The sequence below is a fragment of the Perna viridis genome, chromosome 2 (genome assembly GCF_037379345.1).
Source record: "Perna viridis isolate PV_CMFRI_1.1 ecotype Kerala chromosome 2, ASM3737934v1, whole genome shotgun sequence".
Lineage (NCBI taxonomy): Eukaryota > Metazoa > Mollusca > Bivalvia > Mytilida > Mytilidae > Perna > Perna viridis.
This window is the reverse complement of record NC_142446.1, coordinates 53500892-53526653: the sequence shown is the minus strand read 5'-3', so window position 1 is coordinate 53526653 and position 25762 is coordinate 53500892. Positions and strand designations below refer to the sequence as shown.

At 31.4% G+C, this 25762-nt stretch overlaps 1 protein-coding gene across 7 annotated transcripts in view; it reads right to left on the bottom strand.

Moving 5' to 3' along the window:
* Positions 1–817: 817 nt before the first annotated feature.
* The window catches only part of LOC148626010 (rho guanine nucleotide exchange factor 7-like), a 41813-nt gene continuing 16868 nt past the window's right edge, over positions 818–25762 (bottom strand). For 3 of the 7 annotated variants that reach the window (XM_088569554.1, XM_088569552.1, XM_088569553.1), the window contains 17 exons: positions 25140–25234; positions 24151–24246; positions 22497–22619; positions 21643–21778; positions 20793–20852; positions 19976–20056; positions 18843–18992; positions 18391–18469; positions 17622–17866; positions 16053–16233; positions 15501–15551; positions 13578–13670; positions 8707–8802; positions 7594–7680; positions 3481–3568; positions 3122–3176; positions 1924–2259 (listed from right to left, as the gene is read on the bottom strand). In XM_088569554.1, coding sequence (XP_088425680.1) covers positions 2140–2259; positions 3122–3176; positions 3481–3568; positions 7594–7680; positions 8707–8802; positions 13578–13670; positions 15501–15551; positions 16053–16233; positions 17622–17866; positions 18391–18469; positions 18843–18992; positions 19976–20056; positions 20793–20852; positions 21643–21778; positions 22497–22619; positions 24151–24246; positions 25140–25234 — 1836 coding nt within the window. In that variant the 3' untranslated portion in view covers positions 1924–2139. Of the gene's footprint in view, positions 2260–3121; positions 3177–3480; positions 3569–7593; positions 7681–8706; positions 8803–13577; positions 13671–15500; positions 15552–16052; positions 16234–17621; positions 17867–18390; positions 18470–18842; positions 18993–19975; positions 20057–20792; positions 20853–21642; positions 21779–22496; positions 22620–24150; positions 24247–25139; positions 25235–25762 lie in introns of all 7 variants that reach the window. The other 4 variants (XM_088569555.1, XM_088569557.1, XM_088569559.1 and 1 more) reach the window with 4 other exon arrangements.

Below are 25762 nucleotides of genomic sequence, written 5' to 3'. Positions count from 1 at the left end.
GTTCAAGTTACAATCCTTAAATCAATCTCAGGCTTCTTTAAAGCAGAAAATTTCTCACAGAATTAAATCCATACTATTCGCAAAATGCTGTAAATAATGATCTTTTTATTCCTAAACCTCAGGCTGAACTTTTCATACATACTTTGTACACAGTTTCCCTACTCTTTGGAATAGTCCCATTGCTTTGTATTCTTTGTTGTGTGTGTCTGTTTTCCATGTCTGGTCTTCGTCCGTGGATAGCATTGTTTTGATTACCGCTATAACCTTGGTTCCCTTGATTACTCTCCCAACAGCTGTATGTACATATACTACTATTATTTAATGATGAGGACATTCTAAATTACCTCTATTTTTTATTTGATTTGTGTGAGGTGAAGATGAGTTGCCCTCTCGAAATAAGTATTATTGTTTTGATCATTTCAGAGTTTGGCACTTTGTGACACAATCTCAAAGAGATTGAATTTTCATTACTCAAGTTGTTATTAATAGGACATCAAGAAAATACTTATTTTTGGCCCTTCATTTCTTAATTGGTTCAAGTCACAATCCCAGCCTTCAATTTGAGGCACAATTTTTCAAGAGATCTGTTCACATAAAGTTATTTTCCTGACATCTTGAAAATCCTTGTTTCTGGACTCTTATTCCTAAAAGTCTAAGTCAAGACCCCAAAAATTGATGCCAGCCTTCCTTTCCTGGTAGGGGACTGTGCAGTACAATATCAAAGAGATCATCACATGAAATGTCAAGAAAGGCAATGACAAAAGTATGATACTGGAATAAAACTGCTAAGTTTTTGCGATCATAAAATTTAAAACAATTAGTTTTTACACTTTTAATATTATATTTATCAATTTATCACAATAAGACATTCATAGACGTCCATACAATTATAACAGTAGTTCAATGTGATGTAATTTGCTGTCATTATAAGGTCTAAGAAACTGGAAGAAAAGGATGAGTCACATGATCTCGACAAAAATACTTTATTATTGCCTTAAATATCTACAAAAATAGTAGAAAAGTTTGAAAATGTGTCAAAAAAGATTCTTTCACCACTCTATCAACGTTGGTACATCAGAATAATATAAGCATCACAATGAAATATAAACTATCTAAATGAAATGAGCTTAAATAATCTCTCTTAAAATAAATTAGCACTTCATTATAAACTGCACTGATGATAAATAAATTCTGTACAATGTGTCAAATGTTAGACTAGAGTGCCATTTGATTAATGCTAAACATAAATATATACTAATGGTAAGTTTCAACAGAACAAAAGAAAAATTAAGATATTATGCAAAACAATATATACACAAAGCACTGAATATAAACTTAACAAAACATACAATCCCATAACCCAAAATTACAACCTAATGTATAGAGAGTAACCATTTGTTTCTATTGGAAGAACAGAAAAAAGGGGGGAAAACAGATTTGACCACTTGTGGTGCAGGGGAGGAAGTCCCTGAAATCATATCTAAAGACTGAAGTAGGATTCCTAAATCATGACTATGCCTTGAATGCATTAAAATCATTTGGCTGCTCTGAAGAAAGAAAAAAATGATGTAAAAGCACACATGTGAAAATACAATTCTTATAAGCTGTATATTTTTTCTTGTTGTTTTACTTGGATGCAAAAATAAACAAACCTCTTTAATATATCTAAGAACAAATCTGAAATTGTGAGCAAATTCATCATTCTTTCAATGAATGAAAAATAAACATAACATAGCTTAGAGACCTTTGTTTTTAAACTCACTTTAAACTAATGTTAAAAATATTACAAGCTGATCAGGGGCGTAGGTAGGCCAGTTTTATTTGTACGCAAAATTAAGGCGAGGGGTCTGGGGGGGGGGGGGGTCGCTCAAGGCCCCCAGTGAGTCATTGCATAAAACCTTTATTTCATCTTTAAAATGTGTGTTTTTATTTTTGTTACTTTCTCCAAAAGTATGCAACTGCGTATTTGCATATAGGCAGCTACGCCCCTGCTGATAATAATGAGAAAGAGAAATGTAGAAGCATAATACATTTGAACCAATTAGAAACTGACGATCAAAGGTGATATGAAATGCTTTTCAGATCGTAAAATGTTGGCCCCTTCAACAATGTATGAAGTGAGACAATGTGTAACTGAGATCACATTAGACTTTCATCCATTATATCTGTTCTAGTTTTCATAAACTTCTTTAAATTAGTCTCTAATCTCTTTCTGGCTTTTGTTTCTTCATCTAAATCTCTTTTCATCCTTTTTTGTTCCTGAAGCCAAAAAAGTGTTCTTTGTTAGTCAATATAGTAATGCAGCTAAACAATAGCTTCCTGTAACATTGTTTTCTCACTTTTGACTATTTCAAATTTTTAGCCGCAGTTGAGATAAAACATGCACCTTTTTTTTTCATGTAACCATTAATTGTGTTATAACATCCTAAAAATGCAAAGGAATTTGTCATGTGGGGCATTCTGATGTGCTGTACTTACATAAATTTTGAAGTTGTGAAAACAAAACATCAGCAGAAAATGTAAAACTTGGAAATCTCAAATACCCTGGAGTACGATTTTAGCAGAGCCTTGTTAAGAGAACTCTTCCATTTGGGAGTCTGAGACTCTCAGTGGTGTTGGATTCTTTTCAACACTCCTAGATAACCAATCATATATTAATTGTTGATTTTTTTTTCACAAGTAAGACATTAACTACACAGGCAAATGTGCCACACATGAGAATCATATGATTATCATATAAATCGAGCACCATATGATAATCATGTTTCGGTATACATATGCTTATCGCATGATTATCATATGATAATCATATGTTTTTCACAAATATATGATTGTCATATGTTTTAAAGCCAAAATTACCATATGAGAATCATGATAATCATATGACTATCATATGATTGTCATATGATTACCATATGATTATCATATGAATCGAGCACCATATGATTATCATATGTGGCACATTAGGCTAAACTATTTTGAGAACAACAAATAAAGAGTTTATCAACATCAAACATCCATATTACCTAATTGAAAGAATTCCTTATCTACATCAAACATCCAATTGCCTTTTTGAATGATTTTTTTTTTCTTGAACTTTGACCTTGTCGACATCACTTACCTGTTCTAAGGCCTTTACTTGATCTTTTAATGAGTAAACTGTATCCACAAGTGACCTATTATGGAAAACGGCTGTGTAATAAGTTTATAATTATTAACATTTTTTTATTTTTAACAATTTTCGAGTTAATTAATCCTTTGCATTCTATAATTGACAATAGTTTCAAATCAATGTACATTTAAAATACACTGTGTGTGTGGAATGGTTTTCCTCTAAATTATCTTAGCCCTTAAAATATAAATTTTCTGTCAAATCGAATTGTCTTTTTTTTTTCTTTCTTTACAAATAAATAGACATGAACAGAAAATACTTATTTGCATTAGATTGGCCCACCTATTTTCATAATTCTATCAACTTACTTTTCCTGAAGCATGGTAGGGTCCCCACCGTCATCAACAATTATCTTTTCTTCTTCAGCTATCAACACATGAGGATTCATCAGTATAGCTAAATAACGACAAAATACAACCATGCAGAAAACATGCAACAGCCAGAAACTTAAAACAAAAGCAGTAAATGTTTGAAAAGAAAAACACAGATAATAGATTGGCAGAATAAGTCAGAATTAGCCATCAAGGCATCAAGTGTTAGATCCCTGACAGAGAAAAAAAATCCATCATATTTCACATAAAATTTTGTTTTTCATGGATAAATTAGAATTATCTGTCCATTTATTATCAGTTTATTATATATGTAAAATGAAGAATGCAATATGAAAATGCCACATCAAAAAAATCTGTATATATATGTATCATGAGTTTCTTTTTGGTAGTGTGTAATGAAAACACAGGATTACAAGATCTTAAGAATTTTGTCCCCAGTTCTTATCAATTGAAAATCTGACTTTTTCTTTTATATGTAAGATAACTTTAAATTGGAAAAAGAAGCACTCATCCGTTAATTATGTACTTAAATGAGGTTCATCTTGTATCTGCCAGTGCACATTAGGAAGAATACCAATATAGTGACAAACACAAGTTTGTTGGTAAACAATGATGAAATTACTTTAAAATTTTATATATTCCCATTCAAAATATTGTTCATTGCCAAAAGATGCAAAATATCTGAAATGAACCTTTGGTACTTTGGAAATATTGATTACTATAGTGATAAATTCAAATATATATTTTTTTAATTCATATTTTTATTATTTAGCCTGTTTAAGGTGCCCCTGGTTGGCAATCAAATGCTCAACATTAGAACCATTTCTAAGAATTAAATTCCTATATACCAAGAGTTCCTATGATGCACCAAAATCACTCTACATAAAAAAATAGAAGGCTTTAAGTTTGATGAAAATTACATACATGTAGCATGCTTTGTACCACAACAACAAATTACTGAGGGTAACTTTCCATCCACTTAACCTTTCTTGATGAAATTAAAGTAAATATACTTCAATATTGGAAAATTTACTTGAAAAAAAGAACAAAAAAACACCCAAAACTGAAAAAAAATTAATTATAAACCCTTTTTCTTTAAACATGTCCTTTCAATTTTATCAAGTTAGATCACATTTTGATATAAATGAATGTATTAATGTATTCATTAAAATTGAAAAGAAAAAGACAACATTCATCATCCAACAGACATGCTGAAGGGGAAACAAAATACAAAAGAAAACAAAAACAGTGCAAGCAATACATATAACTGAAACAAAGCACATTTACACAACTGAAAAGTGATAAATTAAAATGCCATACAGTTAATGACAAACAATGCATAATATAAATATAATGTGAATATTTACAACATAAATTGTTTTGGATGCATTATCATGAAAAACAATAAATGCACAGTGAAGAATCTACTGTTTTTGATCTTAATCCAACCAGATTGTCTCCGGCCTGTCAACCACCAGTCTAGGATTTGATTCTCGGTGGTGACAGTATAATTTTGCAAGCAAAATCATGGTTCTCTCATTTCTAGAAAACTAGGACAATAGAAATCCTGACAACAAAACCAGAATTTAGTTCTCCATGTATCAAGTTACAAAATGCACTTTTTACGTATTTCTCCCCACATACATGTACATTTTATTATTATATTCAGTCTAAAGGAAACTTCCCGTTAGACATTACGAGGTCAGTATCCTTAAGATTGCACAGGTGTTTCATAGTAATAGCAGGACTTCATGGTATAATGAACAGATTTCTACACAGTGTAGCTAGATTTATATTGAAATTAATTTCAAACTATTTCAAAATGGTAAAATCAATTGACCTTGTAAACTGTATGCATTTTAAGAGAAAAAAATTCACTGTCATGTAAAAGCTTTGAAAAACTGCAAAAAATACATTTCTTATCAAGGTAGATCAGGGTTCCATTTAACTTTCAAAAGTGAAAAATCCTGGCCTTTTTCATGTTTCAAATTAATGGTCCACTTGTGTAAAATTAAATGTCAATGATTAAAGTTAAAGGTCCTGGACCTGGGTAATTGATATTACCAAGGTCCTAGGTCAGACATTGAGGGTCCAAAACCTTAGTAATTGAACCCCTGTTGAAGTAAATAAAAAAAAAACATACCATATTATCATATTTAATATTGTACAGTCCATGACAACAAGTCTCAATATTGCATTGGTTAAGTAGGATTATGCACACACTCTAATCCACCCACACAAAAAATTCTCACATCATACCATGCTTACAGAGTTATAAAATCATCTAGGTTACTTTCATCTATCAAAAGCATTCTATTTTCATTTCATTGTTCAATGCAAAAAAAAAAAGAAATAAATACAATTTATATGGGAGTACTTTACATACCCGAACTTTCTCACAATTATAAACTCAGTAAATGTGAAAAAGAAAAGGAATTAAACAGCACTTTCAATTCTAAACCAAGGTTTTAGTCTTTTAGTATTGCTATTGTTTTGTAAATACAGATCAGTGTAAAACATACATCCCACAACCTTAAAACTCAATCCAAACAAAACAATGCAGTGAACACTAAACTCAATTAAAAATAAGTACCAAAACAAAAAACAACTAACAAGAACAACAAAAATAGAAAGAGAAGAAAAAGTTACTTCCAAAGTCTTGGGAATTCCTTACACCAAGGGATTTTTAATGCTTTAATACTTAAGTAGCTGTCTTTGTAAGAATCATGCAAAATTTGAAAAATGTGACACACCCCAAAAAAGGTTACATATTTTTATTTTTGTAATAAGGTTTTATGGGTCTATACTATGGAATGTGTAATTATTCATTCAAATCTGCCTGCTCTTAGGAGATAATCAACATTGAAAATCCAATAGATTCTCTTGTATTCGATTGTCATTTACAGAGTTACCTCCCTTATTTTTGAAATCTACAGTGTATTCTATGTAATTTTTATCTCCTATGAACACAGATTATATGAAAAACTGAATGTTAATTTCCGTTTACTTAAGCATTTCAAACAAAATAACAAAAATAAAAATATGTAGGCATTTAAGCTATGAATCACAATTTGCATGATTCTTAGCTGGAATGCTACTTAAATTATATTTCTAGAGCAGGAAAGTGGTGATCATTGCTTGTTACAAAGAAAAGTATAAGGTTTAAAATTGAAAATTGAAAAATGTGTATGTACTAGACCATACAGGTATTTGGACTGTACATGTATTAGTTTGGAGCATATACATATATCTATATAGATAGACCATATGTACGGGTATAGTCAGCCAACAAACTGAACCATCAAGTATATAGGCCATATACTGTAAACATACTTATTTTCGCTGTGTACCAATTTTTGCTATTTTGAAATGGACAGAAAGCCGCAAAAATAGTAAACACTAAATTGATTTTTAACACTATATAATGCTATTCATTTTTTTAATCTGCAAAAATTGATACCCATGAATATCCTCACTTGACAGATCCATGATAATTAATATGTTTCCAGTAAATATATTTTGAAAAAATATGTATATTGACCCAAAATCACTGAAAATAGATAGATTTTTTTTTTTAAATAATGACACATAATGAAAAAATGTAGTTGCACAGAAGCTAACACCAATAATGTTGACACCATTTAAAGCAAAATATATTTTATGCACATTACTCTTCAGGAACAAGTGAAATAATACTATGCTTCAATATACTTGTACTTGAAATCCCTTTTAATAATGTCTAGTTTCTAACTTTTTGAAACCTACGTTACACAAAACTGCTATGTTTCAATAAAGGTAAAATGGTTAATAAAAAATTTGATGAAACTGAAACTAAACAATTTTTCCATGATCAGCTGATTGTCCAGACCATACCCGCAAAAAAGTTGGGATGAATATTCTTCACAAAATGTAGAGAAAAGGTCTTAAATATAAGTTTTAAAAAAAAAGAACACCCAGAAGTTTAAGGTATAATAGACTTGAACACGATGCATTAATGCATGCGTACAATGGGTACCGTGAGTGACAATCTCTCCACGAAATTCAGATCTAACTACCCAAAAAGTATCAAAGTCACCATGCACCTCTCACCTTGTGTACCAATATCTCGTCTTAAGTTAGGGTTAAACCGATCCGTCTGCATGGGTTTTACAACATTCACTACTTCTTTCAGTGGCACTATATGTAATTGAGAGATTTTATTATTTAAATTGAATATCATATCCAATATTTTGGACTTGTTTTCTACGATATCACTATAGTCCTGAAAAAAATGTGCCAGGCAACATTAAAAGTTAACCATGTACCGTAAGAAATTTATTTTAATAAATGCTAAGCCTGGAACTTACTTTACCAGGGAAACACTCTCCAGAAAGATTTCAATAGTTACTTTTTTCATAGACATCTTAGATATTAAAGTAAATTTCAAGCATTTTCCATCTTGCTTTGCTCAACCCTTTAAATACATTGATTTCTGTTCCACTTAACATTCTAAAAATTTGATTTAAAAAAAATAATATGAGAATAGAGAGTTCATGACAAATTGATTAAAAGTACTTTTTGCAGGCAAACTTATTTAACTTGCTAGCACTTCTTCCTCACTACAATTTCTTACATACTCATACATTTACTTTAAGGAGGTAGACCTAGGGTAAGGGAAACAACTCTTGAAATCAGTGATATGTTTGTATCATATTCAATTTCACCAATGCCTATCAAGCTTTCATTTGAAATAGAATGAAATCTATACTTTGATGCTTAAATGAGATTGATGTAAAATGCTGAATACAAACGCTCTAATGGTTTATAAGAGTTGTGTCCCTTACCCTGGGTCTACCTCCTTAAGTTAGTATCCTTCCTTACATGTTGCTGAACATATCCATGCCACAAGAAACACACACAAAATTTTTTGATATATACATAAAAAATAAACCAATCCAATGGTGCTCAAACAACTACAGATGTGACTAAAACTTTTTAGAATAAAATTACTCAAACCTGGTAATTTGAAACTTATTTTATAATCAATTTGACTTATTTTCATGCAACTATCATATTATGAAAATATTTGAATTTGTCATGTTGTTCAATTCTACCATGCTAAAAAAATTTTTGAAATTGGTTACTTAAACAGTAATTTGGAATTTGGAATTTCTACTTTTGTTGCTATGGAGACAAATGTCTGCTGCATGCAACAGGAAGTACCTTGAACACCTGTTTCCTGTGTACCACTCTCCTTTATAGGAGATAGATTAGGGTTGGGCAGTGGTCTCACAAGAGTAAACTTTTCCTTAGTAACAGCTAAAAAACCACAAAACAACAAAAGATTATTGCACAGCAACCACTTAAACAAATCAGTTATACAAATCTTGCATAAAAAACATTACAAAAATTAAAAGAATATAACAAAATATCCCAATAAAATCCTACAATAAAGAATAAACATGCTTGTGTCAATGATATATGACACCCCGAGATTGCAAGCAAAAAATCTCAGACATCCAAAAATAAGATGTTAAGTTCTCTAACAAGGCTCTCAGGAATCTTACATAATTGTGTCTGAGATTTTCTACCCTTGCATTTTCTGGCAGCGATTGTTTGTTTTCGTCACTTTCTAAATTTGATTGAGTGATTAGTACACAAATTCAGAACACCATGCCTGTGAAAATTTCATTGTATTTACAAGATGTCAAAAAATATTTTACTATGACATCACCAACACAACAAATATCCTTATCTCAAATGTGACAAAAATAGTTTCATTGGTTTGAAGGACAGTGTCAATTTAAATAAATATAAATAATAGGAACTTTATGCTACAAGGGCAAACTATGATAGTTTCAAAAGAGACCCATGCAATGTGGAGTTAACTATATTTCTTTTCTGAATTTGAAGTTGAAAATAACAAAATTATAAAATAAGAGAAAAACTCATCTTGTTAATGCCACATAAGGCATTACAAATCATTCTGTCAAGTAGATGATTAGAAATGAGATGAAGTTCAACATCGACTTTTAAAGTCCTGGACGTTTTGTCTTGTAGAACTTAAATGTAGAAAAAAGCACACAACCCATTACACTAAAGCTGAATACTAAATAACCTTCTGAGTTTCATCATTTTTTTTTCCTCCTGAAGGAATTTTAATGAAGTCAATCTTTCAAAAAGGAAGTTTTGGATCAAGTAGAAGACTAGAACACAACATGTCACACAATCATACAAAATAAAAAACATTCTGACCATGAGAAGCTAAAATATTATGAAATCTGATGAATGGTTGAACAAAAGAGTACACATACATATTTCAAAGTTCCTCCTTTTGATAAATGGGCAACTGCTCCCCCTCCCCCCCCCCAAAAAAAAAATCAGTTTTAAAAAAATTTTTAAATACTAAATTTGTATTTATGAGAAAATAAAAAATATCAAAACGTTCATATTTAAAATACAGCTATTTTAAGCAAAATTTTTTGAAGGTAATGAATATGTGCTTATTTTGTCGGTGGGAAACTTTTATGTTCAATATAACAGTTTTCCTAAACAAAATTTCCCAAAAACTTGATGAAAAAGGTTAAAGTGGTGTGGGAAAAAAAGAAACTTTACAATAAGATACCAAGCTATTACTAGATTGCTATGTGTAGCCACATGTCCCCCACCATTGTAATAAAAGTGCATAAAAGCCATAACTCCTAAAAAATTTGTCAAATCAAAATATCAACTACATATGGCGACTAACAATCCTACAAAATTTGATCAAAATTTGTTGAGTGGTTTCTGTAATGTTGGATCCACAAAGTCAAGTGTGACGAATTGATGGACCCATGAACACTGGTATTTCTATGTCCCCTTCTCAGTTGACGTGGGGACAGTAAAACAGGAATTTGAATGGAAAAATAAAAACAAAACAAATGACATAATACTACAGCCATACAAGCTTATATCTTTAAAATGCTTTTATAAATTTTTCATACACACAAATTTTATAACAAGCCATTCTATGTAATGTTAAACAACAGTCTTTTTTATCCATTACTGGATACAAACCAGCATGCCTGAAAACTCTAAGCTTTATGATCCTAATAATTTTTAAAGAGCATTCAGTTGCAGTACCAAAATCACTAATAAGGCCACAAACGCTTGGGCAAACTGAAGTGTTGTATAACTACACATGTAGATGAAAGCAGCATGTACCCCACACTATTTTTCATTACACAAGCCCCAGTATGACAGAATCTCTGCACCATCATTATATAAAAGTTATTGACAGTCAGAGCCTTTTGATTGTTCTAGCTAATCCTTTAGCAATCGGAAATGTAGCACAACAAAAGCCTGGAATTCGTTGTCCATATCTGTACTGAAATTCTTCCATTTCTGGGGAAATGTTTGTGTCTCCGTATCCTTGAATAGTGCCGTCTTCATTCAAACGCAACTTTTTAAGATCCACTGTTAATCCAAAGCAGCATTAATAGAAACATGGTACAATTGGTTAGTTTGGAAACATAAGGAGCATTACAGTGAAACCTATCTCAACCAATTTTTTTTTTTTTTTACTTTAAAATGGGTTTGGTTTAGTCAGGTGTTCTATCTACCCATGTTATACATTTAAATTGATTTACAGGGACTTTAAAAAGTGTCTGGTTTAAATAGTTTTACAGATTATTTAGGTTTGGTTTAGACAAATTTACATATTATTTAGGTTTGGTTTAGACAGGTTTCATTGTAGAATGGAAGACCTTTTTGTCAGGACAAAAATAATTTTGAAAGTAATTTTAGCAAATTAACACAGATCCAAAACATGTAATTGGTGTGTTTTAAAAAATACTCTGGAGGCATCCAAATGAATCAAAGACTCCACAAATAATTTTTAACTCAAAATAAGTCTTAAAAAAAAAAAAAAAATAAAATAAATATTTCTATATATACTTCATTTGACAAATCTAAGCAAGATTAAAAAGGTAAATTAGTTGCCATTAACATGTAAGCTTTAGACATCTCTACACATCACATGATTTTAAGAGTTTGAAATTTATAAATATAAATTGACAACAGAAAATATTTGTGAAAGCTGATACAAAAAAAAACTAATATTAAAAATCTGGACAGGACATTGCAAAAACTTCTAAAGAGGTAGGAACTTTCGCAGACAATATCAGTCCATAAAACTTTTATTTCTTGGCTCATCAAAAAAAATATGGCCTAATTGATCATAATATGTTAAATATACCAACATGTCTGTTTAATGTTAATCAAAATTTGGTACTTTGTCATATAATATATAAAAGATTTTTCATTTAAAACAATAAATCATAAAAAGGATACTACTTGTAAAAGGTGAATATTTGTGATAGAATGTGAAGGGAACTAACATTGAAAAAAAAAAGACTTTAAAGAAGTGTTATTTGACAAATATTTTTCTAATTAAAAATTTTCATTACTATACATTTCCGTGACGTCTTCATAAGTATCTCACCAGTTTGGTAATCAGAATATAAAATCGGAAGTCCATATGCACAAATATTCAATACTCCAAAAATCTTATATATGTAATAAAAACAATTACCTATGCATATAAATTTTAGACACCATATATATGTAATAGAAACAATTACCTATCCATATAAATTTTAGACACTGCCAATGCCAAAAATCTGTTACCCACGAAACAAACAATCTCTCTGCGACTATATACACCACATTTTTAATAACTATAGTTCCTCCTGTATACAGATCTCTATCATCTCCACATAATCATCCAACCAAGTCAAGAATGATAACTCTTGCAAAGGGCCAATTTCATATACAATCCATATAACTTATATCTCACAATTGAAATGACCAAATGACAAACAAAGTCTGGTTATATGGTCTGGAACAGTTTATGAATAAGAAATTCAATTGATTTTAAGGGTTTTTGACATCCATGAATCACATTCTGTGGGATTTTAATAGAAACTGTTACTTAAGTATTTAGACCACTGTGTCCAATAAAGTCCTACCTCTATACATTATTCATTTTTTACAGACATATTTACACACAAATCATTCACAAACAAACAACATTCAAACACCTGACAATCTTTTCAAGTTAACTACTACCTCAGTGTTTTAGAACAAATTAATTAAGCAAGATGATTTGTTACTGCTTACTGTAAATGATACAAATGCCATGCATTAATAATTACAATGCACAATAATCCAGAGACAATTTTATGAGGGCAACAGACAAAGTGGAAATTGGCAAAATCAGAGGTAATTGTACAAAAAAACAGAAGGATCAAAATGGTAAAATTTAGATTTGAAATAGCGGAAATCCGCTAATAAACGGAAGAAAATCATGTCTAATAATTACAATGCACAATAAATTGTTTAAATGAATTGGCATGCTATAAATCATTTCTTGATTAACAAAATCAATTCATATTTTAAAAGAATATAACAATCTCCAGTTTACATTACTCAATACTCAATACAATTGCTAAATTCTTACACCATTACATGTACTGATTGGAAGATTGTGAATGACATTTTATCCTTCATAGCAAAAATTGGTGCAACCAAACACATACTGAGTCAGACGTAACTTGCATTTTTTTTTTTAATTTTAAATAAGATACATCTACATATATTCGGAAAAAAATTAAACAAACAACTCTCTTTTAATTTCATACTCGTATCTTAACTAAAAGATAAACAGGTACACATGAGGATTATTTCATGTATTTTAAAAAAAAAATCACTTTTTAAAATACTATAAAGGGAAAGTTGTTCAAAATATATGGTTATATAAATGTCAGATATCGTATCATGAATAAAATGATGTAAAAAATAATTCTACACAAAAACATATCACAATTAAATTAGACCCTTCAAATTCCCTAAAAAAATACCAACATAACATTTCTCACATATAACAATACCTTTCTAATCAAAGGACAAGCCAGAATAAAAATAGTACAACACAACATACATGAAAAATTCAAATAAATATTACAATAATCACACAAAGTACATGTAGTAACTTACCAAAGGTTTTACAACAAAAGCAACATATATCAACAATGATTTATATGTATCATACTCACATGAGTTAACAGTGTTTCTTGTTTTAGCACTGGTACAATATGCTTCTATTACTCTCAGTATCAACGAATCCTCCTCCATTGTTCTTGGGTCATCTAAAAGTATAGAAGGTAAGAAAACTATGTCAGCTGGGTTCACAATACAATTAATCTTTCTTCAATATCCATATGCATTCTATATAAGAGGCTCACAGGGGCCTGAATCGCTCACCTGGTTGAATTTTGCCTTTCAAGGGCAACAAATTAAACAAGAAGTTGTCCAACAATTTTGACTCAAGAAAACTTTGATAGGACTTATCATAAGGATCATTTCAGTAAATGAAAGTCTCAATCTATCATAATTTTCAAGACATTGGATGAAAACTGTATAGAAAAAAAAAAAAATAAAATAAAATAAAACCCTGTCATTTTCCCCTGTCAAGGGAAATAACTCTTATAAGAAGGCGTCTGACAAATTTTATGCCTGGAGACTTTTGTAGTCCTAAAAATAAGGATCATTTCAGCAATTAAAAGAATTTGGCTAAACCTAACGGTGTTAGAGATATATGCGAAAAACTACTGTCTGACCCCTATGTTGTATTTTTAGTAACAGTGGCCATTTTTTTTGACGGATCAAAAAACCTCACTTCAATTCTATGCAGGATACCCCAAGGAACACTTATATCGAGTTTCGTTTCAATTGGTAAAATAGTGTCAGAGGAGAAGATATTTGAAAGAAATAACATTAAAACTAGCAAAAAACTTTGAACAAGGGCAATAACTCCAACATGGCTTAATAGATTAAAATAAAAATTTGACCGCAGATAGATATCATGCTGAACACTTTTACCCCTTTCAGAATGGGCTAAACCTAACCGTTTTGGATATATATGCGAAAACTATTGTCTGACCTCTGTGTTCTATTTTTTTAGTAACGGCGGCCATGCTTTTCGACGGATCAAAAACCCCCAAATCAGTTCTATGCAGGATACCCAAAGGAACATTCATACCAAGTTTAGTTCCAATTAGTCAAGTAGTTTCAGAGGAGAAGAGTTTTGAATAATTGTTGATGACGACGATGGACACCAAGTGATGGCAATAGCTCACCTGGCCTTCGGCCAGGTGAGCTAAAAAAGAAAAAAGAAAAATCACCATTTCTAACAATTTTATTGAAACTGATTGATTTCATTTCTATTATTCTGTCCTTTTCCGTTCCATAGAGAAAAAAAAACATTATGGAAAGAACTAAACAGGTTTTCACTGGCTCAAAAATAAACATTGATATAAGCATCAAATCAATAAAATGTACAACTGAAAAAAAATCTACTACTTTCAGAAGGCAACATATCAATAAATGAGCAAGCTGTAACAAATCATAGTTTGAGCACAACATCAATATACATTTCTATATATGCTTCATTGCCAGGGGTTCAAATTAGCACTGGTCTGAGGTCTGGCATGCTCAATATCTGATGCAGGACCATTGAAATCTACCTAGGTTCCGGACATACTGTACTTTACATTAACTCTTATCTCGGACCTTTCACTTTCTTTTAGAGGACCTTTCATATAGGATGCAAAACAAAAACAAAAAAAAACAAGGACCTTCACTCTTGAAAGTAAATTTGAACCCCTGACTACATGCTGTATATTTTCTTCATTTATGTCATGCTTGTAGCCAAATATAATGTAAGCAGTCAAAACGAAGATAAACTTTGAACGGGAAGGATTTTTCTATAAAAATACAATTTGATCTTCTCCCATTGGATTTGCAACTATGTTTGCAGGAGAAACTGAGGTGGTCATTCAAAAACAAACATTCCAGGATCCTAAATGATTAAACTACAGGTTCCATTCAACAACATGCAGGTTTTCAATAATAAAAAAAAAAGATAACAACACCATAAGCTAGGGTAATAATCTGGATAACAACATTTATATACTAACACTGTCGCCATCTGGCCTTAAAATCATACTCATCCTGAGAATGGGTCCTCACTGTTGTAAACAAAAACATTATCAGTAATCTCTTTGAACATTGGTTAGTGTCAACTCTAATGCATATTTAAATGAAACAGAAATAGAATCAAACTTCAAATGCATGCCTTTTTTGAAAATTTTTTTTTTTAAATTCCATTTTACTTTAAACGCAATTTTAGGCTATGCCCTTGAAGAATAAAGCAATTTGTACTCAAATGATGACTTTGCCAATGACTCTAGTGGGTCTTGACCTGTAACAAATGGAGAATTCTTAGAACACATACTCTACGCCTTAATTGAAAATTCAAACAATCACTTTCGAATTACATACATCATTTTAAGTCATTATGTTTCAGACCTTCCCTGATGCTCTGTGCCTAGTATTGGGAGAAAACATATCAACTTGACTCACTACCTGTTGTAATAGCCATCAACTTAACTCACCACCTGTTGTTATAGAGGTTCACGAAGGTAATGACAGACAACTTCATTAACACAGTAAAGATTTGTCTGACTCACCTGGTTTTCGCCGAACTGGTTTCCTGCCCATTCTAGGACTTCTGACACCATCCTCTTTGTTGTATGGTATCTGTCTAAGAGGAGGTGAAGGTCGCAAACAAGAAGTGGACCATGTGGAATGTGTTACCATTGCAGTTTTAGCTTTTGTTAACAAACTAATACTTGGTTGTGACGTGGAAATCTATCAAAATGAAATAGTTAAAAATCCACAATACAGTAATGATACAATCCATTTTTTATGAACAATTAGAAGACAAATCATGAAGTTTTTTTCACTAGTTTCTCAAATAAAGGGTGATAACAAATTTACCAAGTGAAAGGCAAACTTTGAGCAATATTCAAAAAAGGCAAGTTCATAAATATCATACTTGACTAAAACAGTTCTTGTTTACTATGAATATCTAAAGAATAATGAATGTATTCAAATTTAATCTCATAGTTCGAGAATTGCACCATTTAAAAATTAATGAAGTTATAAGTCAAAGAACAAACCTTGCCCAATTATTCTGAAAGTTGCCACACACTTTAAAAGACAGCACTATCATTAACAAATGGTTGCACTATATTGTGTTAATGGAAGCATGCCAGAAAATTAGTGATTCTTGATAGTTACAAGGGGGGTCACTCTTTGGACAAAGAAAGATGCTAGAAAATTAGTGATTCTTGATAGTAATAGAGGGGGTCACTCTTTGGACAAATACAGAAGCTAGAAAATTAGTGATTCTTTATATTTTAGGAGGCTTGTTTATTGCTTCTTTAAGACAGTTCATACTTTTTGCCCTATTTTATGAAAATGACCCTTAAGGAGGTAGACCTAAGGTAAGGGACACAACTCTTACAAGTAATTGGAATGTTTGCATTCACCGTTTTACATCAATCTCATGTAAACATCAAAATGACTAGGACTAATTTTATTCTGTTAAAGGAAAACCTGAAAGGCTTTCATAAATGTGAATATGATACAAACATATCACTGATTTCAAGAGTTATATCCCTTACCCTAAATCTACCTCCTTAAACCTAAACTCAGTATGATCTTTACATCAGTGCTATGGACATTATCAACATTAGTAGGGCACAATTTGTGGTCAAAATTTATAATAGAAACTATAAAGAATCCATAACAGTAAAAACCACAGTAATCACCTGTTTTAATTCCAATATTATATTTTTGAAGAAGAAAATAAAAAAATCATAGGACCGAAGATTTTTTAACTTGATTAAAATAAGCATAAGATATATACTTATTTAAAAAAGCTGTGTCCATCATGGTGTTAGTAGAAAAATATAAAAAAGGCTTCAAAAGGTGTACAATTTTTTAAAAGCAAAGGTGCATAGGGCTGTTAATCTTAAAATCAAAGGCAAAAATATCATATTTGGATCCAAACTATCAAATTTCTGCACTTCAATAAATGTTTCAAAGGTTTGAAATTGAAGAGGATATAAAATAAAACATGCTTTGAGAGTGAGAGCTGCTAGAGATACCAGATACATTGGTGTTTTAGTCCTACATGCTATACTCTGAATATTGATGGTTATATTAAACCATGCACCAATGCTTCCTCTCACTTTTTCAGGTGTATTTTGGATGGCCATATTTCCCCCATTTTTTAGCAACTTCATCTGTTCCTGTAGGGTGTTTAGACATACTTGAAGACTTTGTGGTTTAGTTGTCCCTGTATTATGACATACTTGGAGACTTTGTGGTTTGGTTGTTCCTGAGGTATAGTTAGTCTGTTGTTTTAAGTGATCAAGCCAGGAAAGTACTTCTGTTTTAGATCCACAGGTAACTGTAATTTTCTCTATCATGTTCCCTGCAATAGTTTGTTTATACTTATTACTACAAAACTCAACAGAAAGCCAATTTATTCTTTTACAAATTCAGAATAAAGTACTGTTGGCAAGCTCAGAAAGAGACCTCCCCCTCTGTTTTAAATGTAGTTAAATGTGTTAAAACCTGTAGGTAGGATTATTTCCCTTTGTAATTCTCCAAAATATAATTATATTCCTTCATTCACATCAACTTTGATGACCAAGCGTCCTGTTTAATTAATTTCATTAAATGGTTATACATGTACTCTACATTTTCATCTGATAGTGTATTTGTTTGCTATTTTGCAAATATAGGTCAAAATACTTCCCATACTTCCAGAGGAAACAGTTTTAAAACACAGTAACAAGAAAAATTCTTACTAAGGATAGAAAAAAAAGCACTACTTTGTAGAGATAATGGTATCAAAGCTCCTCATTCATAATTTCTTCATTTGTATTGAAATCAGAATATCAGAAATGTAAATCTGATGACTCATGGACTGACTATCTTGAATAAAATATTTACCTGAAATCTCAAAACTGTTAGGAAAGTTTTCTTCGTCATCACAGCTGCAAACATTCAGACCACTGAGTGGAATTTGTCCCTGAAACAAATATGTTATTTTAAACCATCTATAAAAATATATACCAAGCTTCATCAGAATCAAAATATCCAACAAGTTACTACAATCACAGATCAAAATTCAGGCACATCTGGTTGTTAAAAGCAACCTGAAACCCATCTGGAACCTGATTTTTCATAAATTACTGCTTCTTTTTGATTGCAAACCATATATTTTAAACTCTCAGACAATAAATCAACCTCTTAGGGTTTTTAACAATGCAATTTTAGAACAGGCTAGACTAATGGTAAGATTAGTACAGACTAAACAAAATTAAAGTCATTAAATCATTGACAAAATCTTGTCTTTTAATTGGATATATTTTTACATGTAAAAGCCTAACTGAATTTCTCACCTCATAAGTATATCCACTCAGTCTAGGACTCATTGACAACATAACCAGCATGTTAGGGAATAACACAAATATTCTATCATACTTCTCTCCTGATGAAGTAAACACATGCACTTGGGATAAATGTAAAACTTCTCCCAACTTTGACATTTCCTACAAAAAAAAAGATACAACTTGTACTGAATTGTCCTCATAATGATACTCTATACAAATATAACATAACATTAGCACCACTGACTGCACTGAAGGTCAGATTCCGTCTTAAAGGAAGTGATCTTCTGTGCAAATACTAATGAAAACTACTCAGTCTTCCAATCACTTCCCATAGTGCTACTACAAGAGGTTTAAATTTACAATTTAGCCCTTGTACCATGTCTATTAGAACACCAAACTTAAGTAAGTGACATATCTATTGAAAAGGCCTCTTCAGTTTATAACTGTGTTCTTATAGATAACACCTGCCTCATTTTGCATACATACTATTGTTTTAGAAATATCTGATACATATGTGGATTGCCATATAAAGGTTTATGGATAGAGTTTTTATTTTAGTGTTTTTGTTTTGTAAAATTTGGACAGGATGAAAGCTCAATATGAAGTCTAAAACTTTAAGTATAGATTAGAACATCAACTTTTCAGAGATCACAAATACAAGTAGCAGTTTAAGGTCTCACTAACCATTTCCCGGTCAAAAGGCCACCCCCTATGTAGTACCAAAAACACACTGAACCTAGATCTATTCATTGTAAGTGCATTATTTGTGTGTATTCTGATTAAAAGTAGTCAAAATAAAGCTAAGAATGTGTACTTTAAAATCATATATGTAATTTACTACAAAAGTGTATAAATATTGTTTACATGTGTGTGATTTGCCTCCATGCTGTCAGTTAGCAGAAAAGGTAAAAATGTTGATTTTCATTTTTTTCTATTCAAGCAAATTTTGTGAAGAATTTCTACAGACATCTTGCCATTAGAGTAATGAAAGCCTTATTTTCCAAGCTTTGTAATGGTATGCAACTTTAAGGTGTCATTTGTCATGGGAATTCACAGTGAAACATTGAAAATTACTTGTTTAATATGTAAAGTAATGGAAACATTACAAGTGGTTAGTGAGACCTAAACAATATATTGCTTACCTCCCCTTCCCATCCTTTTATTGCACTTGTCAAAATTTCATACTCCATCTCCTTCACTTTTCTAACTTCCATGCATGCATTCTGAAAATTAATTGTGGATATCAAGTGAATAATTCTTGAAACCAAAGTAACTGAGATCATACATAGCAGAATACTGTATTTATACTTTCTCTCTGACTGTCAATAACATCAATATGAAATTTGACAGTAAAAAGACTACAAACAGCCATACTTCAGACTCAACTAAGGATGATATGAAGGTTTATATGTACAATGAAACCAGTCTAAATCTATCCCTGAAGGATAAAAAAAAAACAAAAATGAAAACCTGTCTAAACCAGACATATTAGGTAGGTAGATCTAAGGTAAGGGAAATAACTATTTAAATCAGTAATATGTTTGTATCATATTCAATTTCACCAAAGACTTTCAAGCTTTCCTTTGAAACAGACTGAAATCAGTCCCAGTTACTTTAATGCTTACATAAGATTTATGTAATGTGGTGAATACAAACATTCCAATGATTTGTAACAGTTGTGTCCCTTACCCTTGGTCTACCTCCTTAGGATTAGGAAGTCCCTTATATCAGTTTAAATATATTCTGAACCTAGGTAAACTGAACACCTGTCTTAACCACCAAAAAAAAAAAAAAGGAAGTCATAAAGGGATTTGGTTTAAACAGGTTTTATTATTCCATTTATCAAATTACTGAAATAAGATCATGTTTATTTTCTCTTTGGTATTCATTTTAGCATAATAAAATTCATTATATATAAATGATATAAAACCATTTAAAATCAAAATATTCATTACTTACTGCAATATCTCTGTATATAGCTATCGCTCTCTGTGTATCGCCTCTATCTATGTGACTTTCCTGAAATTAGATTAGATCATTTCATGCAGAAAAAAAATTATCTCAAGTTCCACTTTTTAATTAGATGGTTCGCTTTAAAGGATAAAAAAAAATCAGAGCAATATATCAAAATCTTATCTATCAGAAACATATGGCTGTATGTTATAAACAGTAATCTAATAATATAAAAATTATGGGAACAAGTGCACAGGGCAAAATTCTTATCACTTTAGTCATACACATGCATCCTACATATTGCAGTAAAAAAAAAATGAGTCTTCAATTTTCAACATTAATCAGCAAAATAAATTGCAATCCTCATGCATGCTTAATCTGGATTTAATTAAAAGAAATTATCTTAATGAAATATCTGACATTTTAATCATGTATTTGTAGATGTTTTATTCCTCCTTGATAATAACATATGATTTAACTACGACAAAAAATTCTTTACCAATTGTTGACCATGTAAAAATAAACAAGTGAACTAGAACTAGCTGACCAATAAACATGTTCACACCTAAACTGCTTACAGCGAATAAAATCGCTAACTTCAGGGAATGCAGTTGGTCTTCCCTTGATTAAACAATCTGATGAACTTCCCAAGGTAGTTAACAGGACACTTGACAAAGACATTTAAATTTTCTATTAAAATACCTGTAAAATGTTAGAAAGTTTAAATCTCTATACTAATTGTCGATATAACTACCTAAGATATTTTCATCAGGTAATGGTTATTCAATCAAGGGAAGACTGACTCTATTCCTTGAAGTAAACTATATCACTTGCTGTAATACAACTTCATACTTACCTCTATGTGTCTCTCTAGTTCTTTAAGAAGACTTGGGTATTTATCTAACCGTGTAAAAGGTTTATACAGGTTAGTAGTTAGAATCATAGCACCAGGGGGAGCCCCATCCTGTTCCATAAACTTGTTCAATTCATCCCTGAAAAAACACATTAAAATGTCTTGATTCAACCAAATTCTGGCAAGATGTACGCATGTGTAAGTAGTAAAAGAAATTACACTTTTTTCTTGCAAAACTAAAGCTACCATTCTTAATTCAAGAGACATCTTTTATATGTGTATTTTAACAGCAGGTAAGTTCCATAAAAGTTAGCTCAGGGGGTTCAGATTTGCTACTTAAAAATGAACTTCCAGGACCTTTTTAAACTTGGAATGAAAGGTCTCCTTAATTCTCCCTGAATTAGGTGCCTCAAATTTCCCGGAGCATATAAACTGACCGAAATCATCAGATATTTTTTTGAAGAAACAAAAAGATGCCATATCCAAAAAGTGTTTAGAATAGAAATGCTAAAAATATTTTACTTAATTACACTGACTAGGTACCATATTTTGTAGCAGACAGAGGACCAGACTATTACACCAGCTTCCACCTTTATACAAGAATAAATCCTTATCATAATATTAATTCACAGGGGTTGCTTTTCCATTATGTTAGTTTGTTGCAGTTGAACCAAAGATTCATGTTCAACCAATGGTTTGTAGCCCAGTGGTTCATTCCAAGCAACACACAAGCTGTAGAGTTAGTGAAAGTTGGTTCATACTGGTTATTGGAAAACAAAGCAGGTTTGCTTTTCATTTTAAGTACATTTGGAAAGGATAACAATGTCATTTGTATGAACAGAATGTAAAATTCTTACCTCTTATTTTGTACAATAGCAACAGCTCTGGGATGATTAGAACAGTATTCTAAGTACAATTCTTTTAACCTTGGAGCATGTTTCATAAAAACACCGCCAATTCTCCTTAAATGAGGTAATTGTCTGTAAAAACAGATACATAGGCACAAATATTAAATAACAGTTCAACATCTCCACTAAATTTAAATCTATCTACAGATAATATAGGAAGTACTGCATTTTATCAACAAGTGCTGAAATAGTTCAAATGACTTATTCATTTCTTTGAATATTTTCTCTACTCCATGGGAGGCTTATCTCTCATTATATAGCAGGAAACTATTTCATTCTCTTCAAATCTGATATCATAAGAAAAACTGACTGAAAATCTCCAATATCCTCTTGATATTTGTCAGTCAAGTGCCAAGTTAAAATAACAAAAATAGCAGGCTTTGTAAACAATGCAATGTATCAATGATTTAGATATCCTTTCAACTCATATATATAATTCTGAACTATAAAATGTCTAAAAATGAATACCATACATCCTTTCTAGAAAAAAAAAAAAAAACGCCAATAAAAATAAACCAATCTTGAACTGTTTAATAGAACACGTTGAAACAACCACAACTCTTTGGGACTTCTGGCCAAACAAAAAAATGTATGTGCATTTACTAAACTCTGCTGAAAAAAAATAGGGTCGGTACGTAAAATCTTTTTTTAACTTTCCCTACTGTGAAGGTCGGAGTAATCACAGTTTCATTTTTAGTATTCTTAGATAGAACACTCATTGATTTTCAAATTGAAATCATGGAGTCTGTGAAATATATCAACAAACTTTGTATTGTCACTGAATGGGGCTATTATACTCGTCTTCCTTTCAATGGGTGCATTCTTTGAAAGTTAGAGACAAGACACTTGACCGAGCATGGAACCCAGACTCACACGTCGCCATGTTCGTTTGAATTGATAATAGACAAAACAAGATGTGGATGGAGTAAAATTTCCTGACTTCATTTTCCGCCGATTTTCCAATAAAAATGTTTAAGGTCAGTGTCGGAAAATAGGGTCGGTCGGGGTTTTTTAGGCCTCATATTAGTATAGTTAGTGCAGGTGTTTTGCTCACTAAGATCAGAATGTATTAAAGAGTGCCTCCAATGATTAATTAAGACACTGTAAAGAAAAGATGCAGTTTTTACAGGGCTAAGCTTGTACACATTTTTAAGGTTTTTCTTCAGGATTTTTGGTGCAATTGTGCTTTTATTATCTTGAGTCATTTACTTCTGGAGTCCTGGTACAATTGTGCTTTTTTTATTACCTCAAGTCATTTGCTTTTGGAGTCCTGGTACAGTTGTATTTTTTTATTACTCCAAGTCATTTACTCTTGGAGTTCCAGTACAATTGTGATTCTTTTTTTAATACCTTGAGTCATTTACTTTTGGAATCTAGGTACAATTGTGCTTTTTTTTAATAACCACAGGTCATTCAGTTTTGAAGCCACATCAATGAGACACCTCATGCTTTGACCAGCCTCATATTTTTTTCTCCCAGAAGTTCAACAAGTACCAAAGGAAGATCTCAATCAAGGTGATGTACCTCATCAATGTAAACAAATCTTGTAATGATTATTTATAATGGCAGAGGTTCCAAAGAACTGATGAAAAGCAACACTTACTTCATACAATCTTCTAATGAAGACAGAAAACTGCTTTGGAATGCTAAAATGTCATCTAAATTTCCTACTAGTTTAGTATACTCCACGGGAGTCAATCTGCAACAATGACATAATAAATGGATTTAAGATATTTTGTCTACACAAGTTCTTAATCAATTTCCTATATACACTTAATGTGTTTATGACTCTAAGTGGTTTTCTTAATCAATCTGGTTTGTTTTTCCCCCATACTAAAAATTTTCTAAAATTATTCTGTGAAGTGTTTCATACCTTTCATTAAACACAAATGATTACACGCTGCTTCATAAATATGTATTAAGTTTCATTCCTATGAAAAGAAAAATTAAGATACAACATCACAGTACCAGTAAATAAGCGCTATTTAAAAATATATACATATAGGCTAAAAACCACTAATTCCACTTCCCATAGGCTTCTATGCTAATTTCACAATATTCAATGGCTTCTCTGGACTTTACCTTAACTTTAACCTGCAGATGACTATATATCAGCATGATTCTACATATGTCAGCTCACAATCCTCAGAATGGCATGTGGGGTTAGCAGACTTGCAGTGCAGTACTGGTCACCGGAAGTGAAGGGTCTATAAATAGCATGGGAAATCCCAGTGTTTTCACAAGATAGGGGTATATTTAAAAATCATTATAGAGATTAGGCTTCACATCACAAGAAGCCAAATGCACCTATAAAATGTACAGAAATGTTTTTCCTTTCAGAAACTGTTTAAATTTTTAAAATAAGATGAGAACTTTTTTCACAGCACTATGAGGAACAGGGGTAATTTCTGCGTAGGACTATTTTTGCGTACGTTCCAAGTGCTCATTGGTTGAATTGGTGGTCTGTAACCTATATACATATTGGCAAGCCAAGGACTATGGTCATTTCCTCACACCCTTAAAGAAAGTGGTGCAAGACCATAACCCTTGGCTAGTGAAAAGGAAATATAATTACCAGAAGAAACAACTTACATTCCTGAATTCTGCAATGGATGTATATAATTCTGTAATACCATGGTCATCTCCTGAACATGAGTTTTCTCAGTCTCTATCAAATTCTGGAAAACCTGCAACGATTTTTAATTGTGCACAATCTGATAACTCACTCAGGTACTTCAAGACAAGTTTGATCCAAAACAACAGGGGAAGGGGGTGTCATTGTTTTTCATGTTTATTGTTATTCGTTCCACATTTTTTCTATAGATTAGGTTAATTTTCATCCTTTAGTGATAGTTTCACCTCATTAATTTTGGAGCCTTTTACAGCTAGCTTTATGGTATAAGCTTTGCCAATCATTGAAGATTGTGCAGTGACCTGTAGAAGTTTAATTGTTCATCGCTTGGCATTTGGTGGATGACTGTCTTATTGGCAATTAAACCACATCTCCTATTTTCATATTAGGTGGAGGACTATACAAATAATACCATATTTCATTTGGCAATGTACTAATTTGATTAAACCAAAAAGTCATTAAACATTAAAATATTATCTTTTTCCATGGAAATGGACACTTCTAAAAAGGTCTTTAATCTATACAACAGTAATATGCTTCACCTTTCGATTTAAATCCCCATATGATCTGAAAATATTCAGAA